The sequence below is a fragment of the Silurus aristotelis genome (assembly GCF_946808225.1).
Source record: "Silurus aristotelis genome assembly, chromosome: 23".
NCBI classification, from domain to species: domain Eukaryota; kingdom Metazoa; phylum Chordata; class Actinopteri; order Siluriformes; family Siluridae; genus Silurus; species Silurus aristotelis.
The window spans coordinates 11,638,667-11,653,239 of NC_139596.1; the positions used below are offsets into that span (position 1 = coordinate 11,638,667).

A 14,573-nucleotide genomic window follows, 5' to 3' on the forward strand; every position below is an offset into this window, starting at 1 on the left:
AACTTTGCCTTGAATAGAATAGAGTGAACACCCAAATTTATAAAACTAGTTTTACCAGTAGTTAGCCATTTTAATCCTGGGCAGGCACCACTTAAAAAATATTCAAAATCAAAGCTTTGTCTTCACAATCACTTAGAGTTTTAAAAAGAAAAATCACTGCCTGGTTAGAAGTAGGATGCAAGATATTGCGGATACCACTGTGCAAATGTCTTGGCTCCAATATCTGTATATAAGGCCACAAGCTGGAAAAAGCTTTTTGCCAGGATTTGAAACTGCAAATTTTAAAACACATTTTTCCCCAAACTATTCCTACTACCACAAGAGCCCTAAGAACCAATGCAACAAAACTATGATTTGTTACTGCAAATAAGTAAGACAGGCACAGATAGCAGGTGCACAAGCTTCTGGTCTTGTGCTAAGCCATGTTTTGAAGTTACATGTATGACTCTAGCTCATAACTCTGTGGCACTTGCACCACCTGATTGAGAATCAAGCTTTCCTGCAAAACAAGAGTATGTCATGGCACATATTAGGGTTGTGCATCTCCATAACTGAGGCCTATGCGATGTGCATCTTGAAACATATCCAATGATATGATACATTAAAGATACATATGAAGCAGCTACCAATGTAATGCGATACGATTCCCCCCCTTTTATGATGCAGTGCGATCTGATTTCGATTCGATTCAACACAATGTGATTCAATGCAATTCAATATGCTACAGATGCTTCGCTTTTATTTCTTTGATTCAGGCAGACAGCAAATCATAAATGTACTTAAGTGCATTCTGACTTCTAACAGACCTTTGTAGTGCAATAATTTTTCTGTTCTGTCTTCAAGAACATGCAGCTCTACCTCTGCCATGTTGATCTATATTCTATGTGACTCTCAGTACACACATCAGTCTCCGTAGTGTTGTGATACGTCATATTCACGTAGCAGCAGTGGTGCTGAGAGAACATGCTTGAGAAATAGTTTAGCGATGAGAAATCAATCTACACATAAAACATTGGTCACGAATTATTGATCACTTTCTGAATAATAAAAGTATAGCGTGTGTTGTTATACGCTGTTCTTAAAAAGCATATATTAGACATAGCGGATTAAGCAATTTCATTTCCTGCGCAAACTGTTCTTTCCCACGATTCCTGATCATGGGTCACTGTTCTGGTATTATCTGGTATATCTGGTATTATCTGGTATTATCTGGTATATCTGGTATTATCTCCAGATATGCAAATGCACTGATGGGAATTGGTGAATCATATCATTCTTAGCACATAGTGAAGAGACAACACAGGTAATTATAAAGAATAGTCAAGGATCAACAAGATTTGAGAAGAAATGTTGCAAAGACCAGTCCAATCAAACTAAATATATATATATTTTTTAATACCTGATCATCATTTACTAGATCTGGCTGATCTAACCTTTTTTCATTTAAATAAAACAACAGAATTATTTATTTAAAAAGCGTAAGAAAAATTAAAGGACACATTTACTTACATGCTTAGAACCTTGCATGCAGCTTTGCACTTAAAACCTGTTGCTTTAAACCACATTAAACAAGACATAACACTTTTAAATATTTAATTATTAATTATTAGAGAAGTATATTTATGAAAAAAAAAACTACATTCTGATCTTTGAAAACATTTTAAACATATTACAGAAACCTCCTTTTTGTATTAGATAAAGAAGTTATTTGTATTCTGTTACATCCCAATTCTGGAGACATCTGTGTGATGATTAGCAATTGCCTGAGCTGTAAATATCTCTGGAGTGGGTTATGTGGGTGGTTAATTAGCTGTGAAAAGCCATTTTAAAATGGTCACTTTGCTGTAATAGACCATGTTACCAACAAAGTACTGCAAATCAGGTTATGGTTTTCAAGGGTTGCCTCAAAATGGATTCAACTGGAGTAAAATATATATAGAGAGATACAACTTTGTCAGTGCATAGTACAGGTACACAGCAACAAAACATAGTTTAACATCTACCAGAAGTGAAATTAGAAATATTTTGCAAACTGAAAGATGCAGATAATTAAAAAATATATACCACAAATAAATTAAAAGACTCTGGACAGTGAAAATGTGACAAATACAAAAAACAAAAAACAACAAATAATTATATAGGTTTCAGGCTGTGTGTAAATGTAGAAATGTACAGAAGTATGCAATATATACATTAACAATATGAGATATGTGTATACACAGTGTATACTATATTGTATACTAGATTTTGGAGTGTTTTTGTGAACATTTGTGTTCATCAGCCATACGGGTGTTAGTAAAGGCAAGTATTGATGTAGGTGAGGAGGCCTGGTGTTCAGTCAGCGATTCAATTCATCCCAAAGGTGTTCAGTAGGTATGGAATTAGAGCTCTAAAGCAGGCCACTCAAGATCTTCCTTTCCAAAGCATGTAAACTATATCTTCAAGGAGCGCACTTTGTGCACAGGGGCATTGCCATGCTGGAACAGATTTGGGTTTCCATGTTCAAGTGAATGCAAAATTGTATTATACCGCATACAAAGACATTCTATACTAAATTGTGTGCCTCCAGCTTTGTAACAATTTGGAGAAGAACTACATATGGCAGGAAAGGTCTGGCATCCCAATACTTTTGTCTAAAGAGTGTATGTTATACAGATGATATATACATATGAGAATATTCTTGGATAGTCTATGAATTTACAATTATATACAGTTATAATTATCCAGAGAAGCTCCAAAGGGACAGTGGATGAATCAGATGTACAGAGTGGCTTGTTTTACTTACAGTCACAGTTGAATTTTTTTTATAAATAAATAATTACCTGATGAAACATTAGCATACCTAAAATGGGAACGCATGAGCATTATCTGTCAACCTTGAAGCATCTGCATGACAACTGTGTACTCATGACAATGCTGCTGGCTTTTAGATGATTCGTTACTGAATATGTAGACAGGACCAACACCTATCTATCTATGTACACTTGGAATTTAGATTGCTTTTGTAAGTGGAAAATCGAAATATTGGAGGCACTATAGCAATAAAATGTTCTTCAATGTGTTAATAATAAACAGATGCTCGTGCTTAATAAGAAGCCACATACAGAGCAAAGCACAAATCAGGACATACTGGTCATACTAGTATGCATCTTTTTTTTAATCAAAATCCTCAGCTGGTATACCAGCTGTTAACTATACCTTTGGCTTTTATGTTTTACAGTTTGGCTACAAAAGGACATCTCACCCTGTTTAACAGGTAAGCATTAATATTTAAAAATGTTATTGTGATTGACATACACTCTATTCATTGGTTAAATATATGAGCATTTGTTTTGGGAAGGCATATCTGTCTGGCAGTGGGAGGTTTCAGCCTTGCTGTTCTAACTATGGGCCCATACAGCATGCTGCTGTTTATCACCAATATCATATTTGTGCTACTGGTGCACTTTATGGAACCAGTTCATATTCACTACTGGATTCTTGGGCTGCAGATGTGCTGGCAAACACTGTGGCACTTCTATATGCAGTACCAGCAATATTGGCTCTATGAAAATTCAGATTCCAGGTAAAAAAAAATTTTTCATTATTTGTTTTTTACTCTTGCTGGCTTACAGCATGTCAATTCTCTGTTAAACATCTGTTTTCTTTTCACCTCAGGCTTGTGCTGGCCATGTCTGCTTTAATGCTTCTCAGTCAGAGAGTCACATCAGTATCAATGGATCTCCAGGAAGGAAAAGTCATTAGGTGTTTCGGAAAAAGCCTCCAGAGCCAAGTAATTTCCCTAATTCCTTTCCTGAGCTACACTCTGTATTTCCCTGCCCTTCTTGGAGGACCGCTTTGTGCGTTCAACACCTACGTAAACTTTGTGGAGCAGTTAAGTGTCAACCCACCACCTTCTCCTCTTCCCATTCTACTTAGGAAGATGTTGCAGGTTTTATTTCTTCTAATTTTCAAATTTCTCCTTACACACTTACTACTATCGACCATATTTAGCCCAAGTAGCTCTCCATGTATATTATGGATCTGGATCTTCTCCTTGGTGCTCAGATTGAATTATTATGTTCACTGGAAAATAAGTGAATGTGTGAACAATGCAACAGGATTAGGTTTCAGTGGGTACAGTACAGCTGGAGGTGTATTGTGGAATGGACTTTCTGATGGTGATGCATTTGAGATTGAGAGCTCAAGTAATATTTCAACCTTTGCTCGCCTCTGGAACAAGACAACAGCCACCTGGTTACGCAGATTAGTTTTTCAGAGGTGCCGCAGGATGCCAGTGCTTATGACATTTAGCTTTTCTGCTTTGTGGCATGGCTTGTACCCAGGTCAGGTGGCAGGCTTTCTGGGATGGGGGGTAGCTGTGTTAGGAGACCACAAGCTACACAAGTACCTTTCTCCAAGGCTTACCACAGCTTGGAGGAAAGGCTTTTACACTTGTCTAAGCTGGCTCTACACTCAAGTGGTCATCACTTGTGTTGTAATCATAACTGAACTTCAAAGTTTGGAGGCACTCAAGCTGTTCTGTACAACACACATTGCACTATTTCCACTTGCAAGCATTGTAATATTATTGAGTTTATAAGACTGCAGTACACACTCACCAGCCACTTTAGTAAAAACACCTGCATTTATCCAATTAGTCAATCATGTGGCAGCAGAGTGGCACTCGTGAAGATACAGATCATGTGCTTCAGTTAATGATCATATTAAATATTAGAATAGGATTCAACTGTGATCTCAGTGACTTAACTGTGACATGGTTGTTGGGGCAAGATGGGATGTCTGGAGTATTGCAGGAACCTTTGATCCCATAATTATACATTCATGACATTTAACAGTTGCCCTTTTCCACAGTGACTGTCAATTGTCTTATTTATACAAGTGTGAAGTTAAGGGTTAAAATCACTAATGCTAATGTTGTGCATTATCAGGTGCTTTTCTGCTTGTAAAGAGTCTTTATTTGATTTACAGCACTCTTATGATATTCCCATTAAAGTGGCAAAGTCAAAAGTGATTTTGTTTTGTTGAATCTTTTTTTCTATTTTTTTAAACAACGTGAAATATTAATTTGTAATGTCTAATAAGTGATAGCAAATAAAAATAGACAAGCATAAGGAATTGAGCGAGTTCGACTGAGCCAGAGCCAAAACTGCAGATTTCCAGAACTGCAGCTCTTGTGGGTTGTTCCTGGTCTGCAGTGATCAGTATCTATCAAAAGTGGTCCATAGAGGAAACAGTGATGGACCAGTGACAGGGTCATGGGTGGCCAAGGCTCACTGATGCAAGTGGGAAGTGAAGGCTTGACCGTGTAGTTCGATCAAACAGATGAGCCCTTGTAGCTCAAAGTTAATGCTGTTAATGCTCGATGGGTCAGGACTGTTTTGGCAGCAAAAGAGATCACATTTTCTGATTACAATGACTGTGTTGTTCAGCTATTTGAGTGACACTGCCATCTTGTGGTCACTTAAGTACCTTGTGGCCAACACATTATCTAGCAATACAGAAATCTAGATTAATAGATAATTATTGTACATAAGAACTTCTTGACCCTGCAATATTTGTAATCTTTATACTAAGACATGATAAATGCCAACCTATACGCCTTCACAGTGAAGGAAGGTTCAAGGGGAATGAAAACTGTGTTGGATAAAGGGCACAGTTCATTAACCTATCTGAGGTCCTAAGTCCATTATTGTGGCCGAGACATATAACACATATAATGTTTAGTGCTAAATGGTTCCTAAAATATTTGACATTTATGGACTTGAGTGGATGTTAAACTGAGCCCATTTAGTTGATATGTAGTGTACAGTCACTGAGATGACGATGAAACAATGAGAACAAGAGTGCAATCATTCAATTTTGGCAATAAAGTATAAATACATCAAAATCATACACACACCAAACAAGTAAATCATAAATGTATGACATGATTCCATTTATTTCTAATTATTTCCAATAATTATTCTCATCATTTATGAAAGGAGAGAGAGAGAATACATTTATTATGTGCATATGGTACCAGTTATTAGAGAACAATATGGTGTGTCCAAATGAATAAATCTAAAATGTCTCTCTTTCTAAACTTTTTAGATGGTAAACAAATACAAAATTCCTAATTTTCTCAAAAGCTGTAAATTTATGCAAACTTAATAAAACTGTTTATTTCAAATGCCATTTGGAAATCACACACTGTTCACAACCACTATACAAAATTAACTACAGTTTACAAAGATAATAAAACAATAAAAGTGTCTTTACAGTTCTAAATGATCTATTCCTTTAATTTGACCGGTTTCACTGTCAGCTGCAGCATCTGCAACTTTTACCAAATCATTATTTTTCCTTACCACCAGCCTGTCGACCATCACTACAAAAACAGCTGAGAGTATAAAGCAGAGGCCTGCTGGATAAAATGCAGTACTGAATTCACCGGTCCAGTCCACCAGCCAACCTGTGACATTCAAACACATACAAAAAGATCTGACAAACTGTTCATGTTATTAGATCTATTGTCAATTCTGATACATTCAAAAGTATTCAATTTCAGTATACATCTGAGGCTGGGGCAATTCTAATACACCCAAGATAACATTGAAAACTTTTTCAAATGTGCATTAATTATGATAGACACAGTGTCATGTTACTATATACATGTTAACAAGGGTTATTAATATCACAGTACGTTAAACAGTCTTTTATAAAAAATTACAAAAAGCAGCAGACATGAACATAAACAAATCTGAAACACTAACATCCTATAGTGAGGTGATGAGGACATGGATTCACATTTCACACTCTTGTGGTACAGAATCTGCTGCTAGAGCTTAGAGTAGAAACGAGGTACATTTGAAACAGGGAAGAATGAAATTTTTCAGTTCAAAGGAATGGATGAATGGGTGATCTCAATCTAGAGTGTGTAGCCATAATATCTCCATTTGATGATAAACTAGTATACTGTCTCTCTCTGCTCCTCTTTTTAAATTTCCTCTATTTTCTGTCTATGCTACAGAGACTTCTAGCAGCCAGCAGTAGAAAATTACAGATAAAGGACAGATAAAAAAAATAAAACTACAGGAGCCCACCTATACTGAGCTAGACTATGTACACTAGTACACACTAACTAGACTATGTACACACTTGCTTTGCAATGGGTTGTACCCTGGCATTTGCTTTAAAACCCAATGGTACATTAACCCTTCAGCTAATGATGATCACAAATGTCAATACACACCAGTGGTGGACGAAGTACACAAACCATTTACATGAGTTAAAGTACAGATACAATACGTAAAATATTACTCCAGTAAAAGTGCTCCATTTAAACTTTCACTCGAGTAAAAGTACAAAATGAATTGCCTTCAAATGTACTAAAGTATCCAAAGTACTATGATTTATAATGGCTATAATGTTCCTATTATAACTCTTGTCACAAGACTCTTGCAAAATGAACTCAGTTTATGTGAAAAGACTAATATTACTTTTTACACACCAGTTGATTAGTAGAATGATATTGATGAGTCAAACACCGATTGATATTTATTAAAATGATCATGAGGCCAAAACCTTCTTTTCAAATACTTGGAAAAAATCCTGCAAATGAGGCAACTAGAGTTGTGGCAAGTTCGAGTCAGGAGCTTCTTCCATCCTTTATTCCTCTCAAAATATTCTGCTTGCTGTTGAACTGACATTAGATTGTATGTTGGTGATGAGTAGATACCACCAAGCACCAATCAAAACAAGTCCAAAACTGGGCATGCACTTTACCCTGATTGGTGTCTTGCTGCGTGTTCGACCAGTTACATTTTTATCCTCATAAATCAAAAGAACCGAATTATATCACAAAATATAGTTGAGTAAAAAAAAAAAGATATTTGACTTTAAAATGTAGTGAAATTAAAGTAAAAGTCTGTGTTTCTGTAACACACATGTGGATTTATATTGACTAAATGGTTGTTGCTTGTCTTGCTAACAGCACATGGAAAAGAATCACAGAAGACAACTGTGTAATTCTATTTATAACCGAGTTACAACATGGGTCACTATGGAAGGTTTGAAGGGCCAGGTATTCTAATCATTCTATTGGCAATCAGACTAAACATAAACTATTGTAAATAAGCTAACAGTGTGCTCCACTAGATAGTTTAGAACATAAGTAATTTCATCTTCATTGCTTCAAGTTAATGCAAAATGTCAACAACACTTTTATGACCTACCCCTGAAAATAAGTGACATAATTGCAGTTTGTAACTCATCATATTCAAGAACCTTCGATCTGAAGTAGTCACAATAAAATGAGGCAAGTTTGTGGCTGTAAAGCACATCAGGGTCAGTTCTTTATATTGCATGCTCTGTTAGAGTAGTAATGGGGTGTTGTAGGTAAAAGGGCCATTTCCATTGGTTGGATGAGGGATAGATTCTGACTCCTATGAGTACTAATCTGAATATGGCTTCCCCTGCCAAAGGTTTTTACAGTGTTTAAACCAGGTTCTGGCAACCTAAATGGCCCATTTGAATATGTTTTATAATTCTGAATACTGCATCCTTCTGATATCGCTATAGAAGCAGGTCTGAAGAAGGACCCTCAGATTACTTACATCTTTAAGATGAGCAGATATTGCTAACCACTAGGAGTGTAACGATACACGTATTCGTTCCGAACTCTTTCGGCACGTGACCTGTAAGGAATGTTTAAATCAAGAGATTAAATGGACAATCAGGCATAAAAACAAAACGATGTTGCAGAAAAATATTTGTGTCGGAAGGACAAGTTACAAGCACGGATGGAGTAAATGGTGTATCTAGGACTAGTGATCAAGGATATCTTACATGACCCGAATGCAATCCTTTTTATTTGCGGAACATAGTTAAAATCCCTCACGAATGTATTGAGTGGCGGACCCCAAGTTCGTTTAATCTCCGCCTCGCACTTTAAAAAATTATTAAACTTGAAAACATATATAACAATCTCAGGGATATAAAAAAATAAAATCTAGAGTTAGCGCAGTATCACTGTGGCGTCTCACTGCGTACTGGAAATACGATTTGTAGTGTGCGCATGCATAGATTTCGCGCCACTTCCTACCAAGCCTAGCGATATGGATTCATTAGCATTTTTTTCACAGCTTCAAGAATTTCTTTTAAAAGGAGAAAATCATGACAATTCCGCATATCGAGGAAGTGAATGAATAAAGGATGGAAAGAAACATTTGTTAAAGTATGCTGAAATAAGTAGATCAGTTAAGTTCATCTCTTTATAAAATTTTATATCAACTGTAAAACACACACACAACTTATATACACATTTGCATTACCCTGGGGTCAAACAAATGTAAACTATTTAATCTTTCCATTTATTTATTAAATAAAATTTGTGCCAATTTAAGCAATTAAATCAATATAAAAGTGTATTGCATGAATTTGATTTATTCTATTTTATTTTAAGTTATAAAATTAATGAATTTTTTATTTATCCAGGCATTAAAAAAAAAAAAATGTTAACTGATGTTCACAAATGTTAATAATAAACTGCGTTAATAAAAGAATGACCAGCAATTTCACGTTTTGCATTTCTTTCACCTAACTGTACTGAAATTTAATCAAACGGTGAATTAAAAATCGAGGTACGTACCGAATCGTGAATTTTGTGTACCGTTATACCCCTACTCAACTGACAGCCTGCATTATCTTGTTCACAAGTCTCTATCAGAAAGAGTATGGTCCCACCAGGAGAAGTGAGAAATCAACTTGCCCAAAGCTAACAACAAAACCACCAAGATAGGAATAATTCTAAATTTAACCAGATTATGCATATTCAAAAATAATTATTAAAAAGGTTTGGTTTTGTAGGTTGCGTTGAATCCTACAGTCCTAATTGGGCTACCACCATCTTTAGACTGTCTGCCATGGCTTTAGACCCTGTCAGCAGACTCTACAGACTGGAATGGGCTGACACAGTCATTTCTACAGACACTGCTGAAACTGGAGATGAACAGCTCAGCTGGCAAAGTCAGCCTGGAAGATTTACCCAGATGTGGCTGTAGACAGAAGCATTAAAAACTGACCTGGCATTGACATATTGGTTATTTCTCAGGATTAAGGATAAAAATCAGTGTCAAACGTATTTAAAGCTAGTCTATTAACCATCAATAATTGTCAGCATTTGTCACCAAGACCTGATCCTTGAATTGAATTCATCTTTGTTCATCAGTAAATCATTAAAACAATAAAAAAAAAAAAGGTGCATATCAGTTATAACCGAAGTGATGAAAAAAATTCAGTTTTAAAATGACTTCCCCCAGACATGTATATTTAATATAGGATTTTAATTAGACACCACCTGTCTGACGATGGAAATCTATAAACATTATATAGCTTTCTTCATTTATATTTTACTGCTTTTTAACAGTCCAAATATAGTCAGAATTGCATTCATCTTTTATTTTTATAAAATTATAAAATCTTTATTGATATGTACATAAAAACACATATATAAAAAGAATGCAATTGCATGTGCATTTTTCCTTTCACAGTTCTCCAGGGCAAAGTAATGTGCTAGCACTGCTAGCAAGGGGAAGCAAACCAAAACGTAGTTTTTTTTATAGGCTGGTAGAACATCCATGTCCTTAAAGATGTCTAACAAGATGGCACACTGAAAAGCAAGGAGAGTAACGATGGAGGTCCTGATTATTGACCTGGTGCTGATGAGCTTCAAGGCAGTTATTTGCACAAAGCAAAGTGTTTCTCTCTTAAAATGGAGGCACTTGGGTGTATAGGTCTGAGTCACTGCTGTCACGAAACAAGTCGATGCGAAGAGCGAGCTCCTTAAAGGCCGGCCGAAAGCTTGCGTCATTATCCCAGCATTCCTGCATTATCTCGTACATCTAAAAGAAGAATAAAAAAAAGATTTGTTCGAAAGATTTGCCAGTTAATAAAATCAGTTGCAGATATATACTGTAATCAGATATGATCATTTCATTTAATTTATTCTTTGCATAAATGTCAAACGTAATGTCAACATTTTGTAATATTTCCTAGTACCCATGGAAAAGTTGTTCTTAATTAAAAAAAAAAAAGTGTAACTTGCATTTTAAAGAAAAAAAAACATATCCTCTGTACATTATTCATCCTATACATTTACCCCTCTATATATGGACCTCACACCCTATTTATCATACCGATATTATTGTAAAATGCACTTCTGGTTAGATGCTAACTGCATTTCATTTGCTCTGTACATGTACTTTCCACAATGACAATAAAGCTGAATCTAATCTAATCCAATTCAAACCGAGAAAATATTGCGTGTGTAATTCATAAATTCTACACCTTTACATACAATTTTATATCATTATATTATATATTTGTATTTGAAAGGGTTTATAACAAATACTGTGGTGTACTAAAGTCACAATGTCTGGTTAACTTGCTATCCCGGAGTTACAGTTCAGTCTCGATTATTCATGATTTGCACTTCTTGGCCACATGAGAAGCCTGAGTATCTTACCTCTGAGGGGCATCCCACTGGCTGAGGTAAGCGGTTCCCTTGTTTCAGCAGTTCAATGAGATGATACACTATAGTCTGGCCATGCTTGTCTCCTCCCATCATGCTCATAAACACCTGAACACAGATGGAGTGCTGCAGCTTAGTGATGTCTTTTACATACAATGGCATTCAAAATCAAATAAATCAAATTCTATTTAAAATCACGTGTTCAGTAACAAGATTCGAAGATTTCACTTACATGCTGTTTATTATTCATGAAAAAAATAAATAAAAATGTACGCAATAGAGGAAAACAAGTAAATTGATGATACATACTGTAGGAGGGCTGCAGCGCTTCTCACTGTGTGTGAATAGTTCATACAGCACCACACCGTAACTCCAGACGTCTGACGCCACCGAGAACTTGCTTTCGGTTAAGGATTCGGGGGCATACCTGAAAAATAAATAATAAACCACTGCTGGCAAAATTCTCTGTGCAACTTTTACATTATAGTTTATCTAACAGATTTTAAGATTTTTGTATTTTTTAAGAAAATCTGAATGAAAACACACCGATAAATAATCAACACATCTAAACAAATCAAAATACAATATCGTACCAGAAAATTGGACTTTCTCCAGGCTCTTTGACCTTGTAGTATTCTTTGTCCTGAGGCAAAACCTTGGTCAAGCCAAAGTCACCGATCTTTACCTGAGTCTCGCTCTCCACCAAGATGTTTCGAGTAGCCAGATCTCGGTGAACGTACCGTTTGTTTGCAAGGTACTCCATACCCTGTGTCAACACAAACCACTTATTTATATGTATATATAAATATCATTGTGTATCACTTCTACACAAAAAATCATGTGGCCCAGGAGCTAATTGACAAATTGGAAAAGGAAGTAGCCAAATGGAACAGACATGAATATGGCATCACTTATATACCTTGCATATTTGAGAGGCATAATGCACAAGCTTCTTGTGGTCAATCCTCTCCCGGTTCTTGCTGAGATAATCTCTCAGACTGCCGTATGGCAGGTACTCCATCACAAGTCGAAGATTTCGCCGGCCTGGAAAAAAAAGACCAGCAAAATGTGTTTGTTTAGGAATGTGATCTGGACGAATGTAAATAGGATTGAATTCGATTATGAACAAACATTCATTATTACAAAGGCAGTATGCATAGTTGTATTGCTTTAGCTGTTAGTAAGCTTGGAAAGTTTATAATGACATAATGGACTATATAATGACCTTCAGCACTGTGGAAACGTTTTAGTCAGGTGTAAAGAAATGCTGTAAAGTAAGAACACATTTAAAATGCATCTAAATCAAGTGCATATTTGGTATGACCACCCTTTGATTTATACTTGCACACTTTGGTCATACAAAATCCCAGAGTGTACAGAGTCAGGTGTAGCATTAGACAATTGTACCAAGCAGTTGCTAATGAAACACAATCAAAACACAGTCATTAACTGATAACATCACCCATTAAAACTGGGTGAGGAACAGCTAAACTCTGCTATAAACATCAACTTGTGGACGACAGTTTCATGCCACGCTGTGGAAAGACTAGCGAGATTCTGCTAGATTAGCTTGTTTAGTTTCTGACACTGCATAACTCAATGTTTTATATATTTTGAACCTATTGCATGGCGTAAAAAGCAGCAGCCAGAATCACACTGTTCCTGGTCACAACAATTGGAACCACTCAGTGATGTGAAAGAATTAAGGAGGAAAACATCTGAAAATCTAGAGCATGTTAGAAGTGATATATATACAGTGAGGGAAAAAAAATTGATTGTTGATTTTGTTCGTTTGCCCACTGAAGAAAAAAAAAAGATTAGTCTATCATTTTAATAGAAAAATCAGCCAGAAGTCTTGCTGATTGATAGGGGATCATATACTTAGTTCACTTCTTAAAATGCTAATCAATTTAAAAATTCTTTTAAATTCTTTTTGTGGGATTTTTTGTTATTATTCTGTTATTATTTGTTATTATTATTATTCACTGTTTAAATCAACCTACAATTAAAATCATACACTGATCATTTCTTTGTCAGTGGGCAAATGTACAAAATCAGCAGGGGATTAAATTTTTTTTGCCCCTCACTGTATTTATATTCTGCTACATCAAACTGTAAATGTACAAATGGTGTTATAGAAGCAGACTTTTATTAAGGATTTGATGAATGTATGTATAGAATACGTTTATAAGAAAATCAAAAGCTTTGAAATATCATGCACATCCTACCGCTGGAGTGTGTGTAAATTTAAACAAGCAGCAAACGAGCGGAGACAAAAAAACATTAAAAAATATATATATAGCAGTTTCTGTTTGACTTATTTGGTTTGCATAATAATCTGTGTACAGTGCAGGTATTTTTTTTTTTTATCTCCACCATATTCATGCCACACCATTTTCATGTATACTGTAATTTGTCTCTAGATTTTGACCCTGGCAGGAGCAAAATATTTTTATAAATCTAGTAAATGGATAGAACCAACACTCCATTATGCCTTTTATGTCATTTCATAATTTTAAGGCCTTTGTGAGCTTGACCCTTTATGGAAATTTGAAAGCTTTCCACTTGCACATATTTATCATCAAAATTAGTCTCAAAGATCATTACAAAAACAAATTTTGGACAAAAACCATATTTTGATCATGTCTGATATACTCACTCTGCAATTACACAAGAACAGCTGTACACTTCTCATTTATACAGTTATCTAAAATTTACACAGAATCAGGTGCGAAACAAACAAATAAACATCCTGTTTTTGAAAGGTCTACAGGCTGGAACACCTTGTCGATGTGAGAGATCGGAGGAGAATGACCAGACTGTTTTGAGCTGACAAGAAGTCTAAAGCAACTCAAATATGGCATTACAACTATGGTGAGTAATAAAGCATATAAGAACCCAAAACATTTAAGACTTTGAGGTCAATTATCTAAAAAACATCTTAGGAAAAAAAAGTTACTATATCCGTCCTGGAAGCTTAAAACAATCGGGCCATTTTCTTCAGACTTTTTTGTCGCTCACACAAAAGTCACCCATTCTGGCTAAACTGTACATACAGACT

General features: G+C 35.6%; 2 protein-coding genes across 2 annotated transcripts in view; one reads left to right on the forward strand and one right to left on the reverse strand.

Annotated features, from left to right (window-relative positions):
• Positions 1-1,854: 1,854 nt before the first annotated feature.
• On the forward strand, positions 1,855-5,091 carry mboat4 (membrane bound O-acyltransferase domain containing 4; the record flags this gene model as incomplete). Its single annotated transcript, XM_083527534.1, has 4 exons — positions 1,855-1,868; positions 3,221-3,256; positions 3,341-3,565; positions 3,658-5,091. 4 exons carry the CDS (start codon positions 1,855-1,857, stop codon positions 4,580-4,582), a joined length of 1,200 nt encoding a protein of 399 aa, XP_083383660.1. The 3' UTR covers positions 4,583-5,091.
• Positions 5,092-10,308: 5,217 nt separating this feature from the next.
• The window catches only part of jak2b (Janus kinase 2b), a 28,832-nt gene continuing 24,567 nt past the window's right edge, over positions 10,309-14,573 (reverse strand). Inside the window, exons 20-24 of the mRNA XM_083526546.1 lie at positions 12,432-12,556; positions 12,106-12,278; positions 11,822-11,939; positions 11,507-11,620; positions 10,309-10,883 (exon numbers count right to left, since the gene is read on the reverse strand). Coding sequence (XP_083382672.1) covers positions 10,749-10,883; positions 11,507-11,620; positions 11,822-11,939; positions 12,106-12,278; positions 12,432-12,556 — 665 coding nt within the window. The 3' untranslated portion in view covers positions 10,309-10,748. The remainder of the gene's footprint in view (positions 10,884-11,506; positions 11,621-11,821; positions 11,940-12,105; positions 12,279-12,431; positions 12,557-14,573) is intronic.